The sequence below is a fragment of the Glycine max genome, chromosome 7, assembly GCF_000004515.6.
Source record: "Glycine max cultivar Williams 82 chromosome 7, Glycine_max_v4.0, whole genome shotgun sequence".
In the NCBI taxonomy this organism is placed as follows: domain Eukaryota; kingdom Viridiplantae; phylum Streptophyta; class Magnoliopsida; order Fabales; family Fabaceae; genus Glycine; species Glycine max.
Genome location: NC_038243.2, coordinates 9,829,219 through 9,835,218, shown reverse-complemented (window position 1 = coordinate 9,835,218; position 6,000 = coordinate 9,829,219). Strand labels below are relative to the sequence as shown.

The 6,000-nt window shown below is 34.0% G+C and overlaps 1 protein-coding gene across 1 annotated transcript; it reads right to left on the bottom strand.

Moving 5' to 3' along the window:
* Positions 1 to 271: 271 nt before the first annotated feature.
* On the bottom strand, positions 272 to 1,416 carry LOC100783747 (NDR1/HIN1-like protein 10). Its single transcript, XM_006583406.4, has one exon. It carries the CDS (start codon positions 1,167 to 1,169, stop codon positions 540 to 542), a length of 630 nt encoding a protein of 209 aa, XP_006583469.1. The 5' UTR covers positions 1,170 to 1,416; the 3' UTR covers positions 272 to 539.
* Positions 1,417 to 6,000: the final 4,584 nt, after the last annotated feature.

Here is a 6,000-nt window from a genome sequence, read left to right as displayed (position 1 = left end):
TCGTGTAATTTTCAAATGTTCCAACTGCTTTGGAAACCATTCATTAACGAAATACAAAGCTTGTCCTCGTTGAGACTTTAGAGAAAGATTGATTTGTCAAGTTAATTTAGTTTATGGCTAAGTGACATGACATCCATGTCAAATTCAATATAATGCGCAAGCACACTCTATGCGCATATGGAAATTAAAATTAGACCCGCAGTATAGCCAAGCACACTCTTGGGACTACAAGAAGGTGAACAGCGAACTGAAATAATATATAACAAGCAAATTGACATAACATGAGGATTTTTCTTTATTAGATTTTTGGCATACGACAAGAGCGCGTTTGTTTTTCTTATATAATAGCATGTACACATATATAATTCATGTAACACTTTAATTTACATAATTTTGCAGATTGAGGTAATGGAAAATTTGCACAAATTAATTGACCTTTTCTTCTAAGATATATATATATATATATATATATATATATATATATATATATATATATATATATATATATATATATATATATATATATATATATATATCATCTATCTAGCTTCTGCTTGAGAATCACGATCTGCAAAGAAAGAACCATCAATTTTACATTTGGTGACACTAAAAGGAGGTGCAGTTTTACCATTAGAAATCAAAGGAACCTTCAAACGGCGACACTGAACAACGGGTGGATCGAAACGACTACTCTTGAACCTTCCAAAGTTTGCTTTGATTCTAAGATCAAAATCCACAGCCAAGTCCTCGTAAATCCCAACACTTGTCTCATCTTTGTACTCACCAAGTTGTTTAGGTTTGAGCTTAATCACTCTTTGCCCTTCAAACACTGCTTGAAGGAAAGTGGTATTCTTGTGGCCTTGGTCAAAGGGTGTTAAGCTCACCCAACCAAAATCATTATCTTTGTACCAAGCTATTGCTTTGATCCTCCTATAGTACACTACGATTTTGTTGTTGGGGTTTCTCACTGTGACGTTGACCTTTAGGTTGTAATACAAGGTATTGTTGCTTGTGAGGTTGAATTCTGTTAGGGAGGCATCGGTTACATGGAACTTGACATTTGATGGGGATATGATTATCCAAAAGAGGATGATGGAAATTATGAACATGAAGAAGAGGGTGATGATTATGCAGCAGGTGCAGGCGATGAAGCGGTTTCTGCAACACATGTGATTGATTGGTAGGAAAAGAAGGTTTAGGTGAATGATGAAAGATGGTATGTCATTTTTTCCCACCTATATATGGGTATTTGAAGGGGTTTAGTATTGATGATTTGGGCTTGTGGTTTGTTTGATTGAGGTTTTCTGAGAGATTTCCTTGTAAAATACAGTACAAGTGCATAGAATGTCATTGGCTTTTTAATATTGAACGCCGAGTAAGAAAGAACTGTTCAATTGTTTGATTCACAAGTAACAAGGAAACCACAATTTGGTCGACGAGTTAGACGTATATATAAAAATATTATGTGAAGAAATAAGGATGCGACTGGGTTGTTTCTTTTTTTGTTTTTTTTTGCACACGCATGTTTTTTTCTTAATTATCTGAATCATAGATTAATTTTACTTATTGTGGGCGACTTATTATTAATTAAAAAAAAAATTACACAGTAAAAAATAAATCATTTTTCTTTATGTAAATATAAACATACAGTACGATGTTACATTTTTAAGTTGGGTTGACTAGGTTGTGTTAAAAAAATAAAATAAAAATGAAAGAAATAAATAACTTGAACTAAATAACAAAATAATAGTAGTAAAATAATTTGAATTCACACTATATAAATCAACAATACACTATATCATGCAATAAAAACAAGGAAAAAATAAATTAGGGAAAAAAATATTTAGCAAGTTCATATTAAGTTAGACGTATAGGAAAAAATATTAAGTTTTTGGAGTTTGCATAAACCTACTGATCAGTCCAACACTGAATGCTAAATCAGGTCTTGTATTGCACAAGTACCTTAATGAACCCACAATCTGTCTGTACTGAGTTTCATCAACAGGTTCTCCTTCATCTCTCAAACTCAATGCTAATCCTGTTTCAGCTGGGGTGGCTGCTGCATTACAGTTAGTCATTCGAAACTTCTTCAACAGGTCTGTAGCATATTTGCTTTGATGCATCACAATTGCAGCTTCAGTTTCCTTGAACTCAATTCCAAGGAAGTATGAGAGAGATCCTAAGTCAGTCATTTCAAATTGATTCTTCAGCAGTTGCTTAATCTTGTCAATCTCTACCTTGTTGTTTCCTGTGATGAGTAAATCATCAACATAGAGGCACAATATTACTAAGTCTGACTCATATTCTCCTTTTACATATACTCCATGTTCAGATATGCACTTGCTAAAGCCAATCTGAATTCGCAACACTGGTAATTAATTTTTTCCAAGATCAGGATGCTTATGAATGAAATCTATGTTGACAATGTCAATTTGTACACTATTATTCAATATATAACTCAATCTGCAGAGTTACATAATAGTGTACAAATTGAGTTATATATTGAATAATAGTGTACAAATTGAGTTATATATATTTTTATTAAAAAGTAAAAATTAAGTTGCCTATAATATTTTTTATAATTTCTTATAATTCTCATACTAAATATTTTTTTCCAGTTTTTTTAATCAGTACTGTTACCTTTTTTAATCAAATTTCTTATTTAATCGATGTCTTTCCCTTTTTAACAATTTTTTTTAGGGTGGGAGGGGAGCAGAAAGACATGTGTAACTATAGATAGAAGCGGTAAATGTGGTCAGAAATTCAACCGTTAAGCACGATGCTGCTGGAAAGTATTTCAGAAAAAAAAAATGTTGCTGGAAAGTGTTAGAACTTGTTGTTCTTGCGCACACACACGCACAAAGAGGTAACTTGAGGAAGGAGAAAAGTGAGAGAGGTTTAGAGAGAAGCAAAACTAACAAATAAGGAGAATGAAAAATTATTATTGAAAGAACAATGAAAACAGTATTTATAAGAGGGACAGAGACTGAATTGTATTTTGCATTTTGGTCCCTCACTAACAACTTGATTACATCATTATTAACTAACCAACTAACTTCCTATATTAGAAAGGCTTAACAAACAAAGTCAGAATTACTATCATTTCTAACACTCCCCCATAATTTTGACTTTCATTCAATCATGATCATCATCTGTTTCTCAAGTCTTCAAATCTGTTCTTCTTCAAAGGTTTAGTCAGTAAGTCTGCAAGATCATCTTCTGACTTGCAGTATAGCAGTTTTTCCTTCCCTTTGCTCACTTGTCCGAATAAAATGGTACCTTGTTTCTATGTGTTTGCTTCGACCATGATCAATTGGATTTTTTGCAAGGCTGATTGCAGATTTATTGTTCACCAGTATGTTTATAGCTTCATCTTCTGGATCTTCATTTCTTTCAACAGTTTTCTTAGCCATAAGCCTTGACACGAGCACATTGATGCTGCTATGTATTCAACTTCACAAGTTGATAAGGCAATAAGATCTTGCTTTTTTGAACTCCATGACACCAGTGCATCTCCAAGTAGGAAAATATATCCAGCAGTGCTCTTTCTATCATCATTATCTCTTATCCAGTTTGAGTCAGTATAGCCAAGCAGTTCCATGTTTGAACTCGTGATGGTATTTGGCAGTAGAATACCATAGTTAATTGTGCCTCTAATATACCTCAAAATTCTTCTTTGTTGCCATCATGTGAGGAGTTTTTGGAGTTTGCATAAACCTACTGATCAGTCCAACACTGAATGCCAAATCAGGTCTTGTATTGCACAAGTACCTTAATGAACCCACAATCTGTCTATACTGAGTTTCATCAACAGGTTCTCCTTCATCTCTCAAACTCAATGCCAATCCTGTTTCAGCTGGGGTGGCTGCTGCATTACAGTTAGTCATTCGAAACTTCTTCAACAAGTCTGTAGCATATTTGCTTTGATGCATCACAATTGCAGCTTCAGTTTCCTTGAACTCAATTCCAAGGAAGTATGAGAGAGATCCTAAGTCAGTCATTTCAAATTGATTCTTCAGCAGTTGCTTAATCTTGTCAATCTCTACCTTGTTGTTTCCTGTGATGAGTAAATCATCAACATAGAGGCACAATATTACTAAGTCTGACTCATATTCTCCTTTTACATATACTCCATGTTCAGATATGCACTTGCTAAAGCCAATCTGAATTCGCAACACTGGTAATTAATTTTTTCCAAGATCAGGATGCTTATGAATGAAATCTATGTTGACAATGTCAATTTGTACACTATTATTCAATATATAACTCAATCTGCAGAGTTACATAATAGTGTACAAATTGAGTTATATATTGAATAATAGTGTACAAATTGAGTTATATATATTTTTATTAAAAAGTAAAAAATTAAGTTGCCTATAATATTTTTATAATTTCTTATAATTCTCATACTAAATATTTTTTTTCCAGTTTTTTTAATCAGTACTGTTACCTTTTTTAATCAAATTTCTTATTTAATCGATGTCTTTTTCCTTTTTTACAATTTTTTTTAGGGTGGGAGGGGAGCAGAAAGACATGTGTAACTATAGATAGAAGCGGTAAATGTGGTCAGAAATTCAACCGTTAAGCACGATGCTGCTGGAAAGTATTTCAGAAAAAAAAAATGTTGCTGGAAAGTGTTAGAACTTGTTGTTCTTGCGCACACACACGCACAAAGAGGTAACTTGAGGAAGGAGAAAAGTGAGAGAGGTTTAGAGAGAAGCAAAACTAACAAATAAGGAGAATGAAAAAATTATTATTGAAAGAACAATGAAAACAGTATTTATAAGAGGGACAGAGACTGAATTGTATTTTGCATTTTGGTCCCTCACTAACAACTTGATTACAACATTATTAACTAACCAACTAACTTCCTATATTAGAAAGGCTTAACAAACAAAGTCAGAATTACTATCATTTCTGACACTCCCCCATAATTCTGACTCTCATTCAATCATGATCATCATCTTGTTTCTCAAGTCTTCAAATCTGTTCTTCTTCAAAGGTTTAGTCAGTAAGTCTGCAAGATCATCTTCTGACTTGCAGTATAGCAGTTTTTCCTTCCCTTTGCTCACCTTGTCCCGAATAAAATGGTACCTTGTTTCTATGTGTTTGCTTCGACCATGATCAATTGGATTTTTTGCAAGGCTGATTGCAGATTTGTTGTTCACCAGTATGTTTATAGCTTCATTCTTCTGGATCTTCATTTCTTTCAACAGTTTTCTTAGCCATAAGCCTTGACACAAGCACATTGATGCTGCTATGTATTCAACTTCACAAGTTGATAAGGCAATAAGATCTTGCTTTTTTGAACTCCATGACACCAGTGCATCTCCAAGTAGGAAAATATATCCAGCAGTGCTCTTTCTATCATCATTATCTCTTATCCAGTTTGAGTCAGTATAGCCAAGCAGTTCCATGTTTGAACTCGTGATGGTATTTGGCAGTAGAATACCATAGTTAATTGTGCCTCTAATATACCTCAAAATTCTCTTTGTTGCCATCATGTGAGGAGTTTTTGGAGTTTGCATAAGCCTACTGATCAGTCCAACACTGAATGCCAAATCAGGTCTTGTATTGCACAAGTACCTTAATGAACCCACAATCTGTCTGTACTGAGTTTCATCAACAGGTTCTCCTTCATCTCTCAAACTCAATGCCAATCCTGTTTCAGCTGGGGTGGCTGCTGCATTACAGTTAGTCATTCGAAACTTCTTCAACAGGTCTGTAGCATATTTGCTTTGATGCATCACAATTCCAGCTTCAGTTTCCTTGAACTCAATTCCAAGGAAGTATGAGAGAGATCCTAAGTCAGTCATTTCAAATTGATTCTTCAGCAGTTGCTTAATCTTGTCAATCTCTACCTTGTTGTTTCCTGTGATGAGTAAATCATCAACATAGAGGCACAATATTACTAAGTCTGACTCATATTCTCCTTTTACATATACTCCATGTTCAGATATGCACTTGCCATTAGCTGCCAGGTATGATTTGTCTCAATTG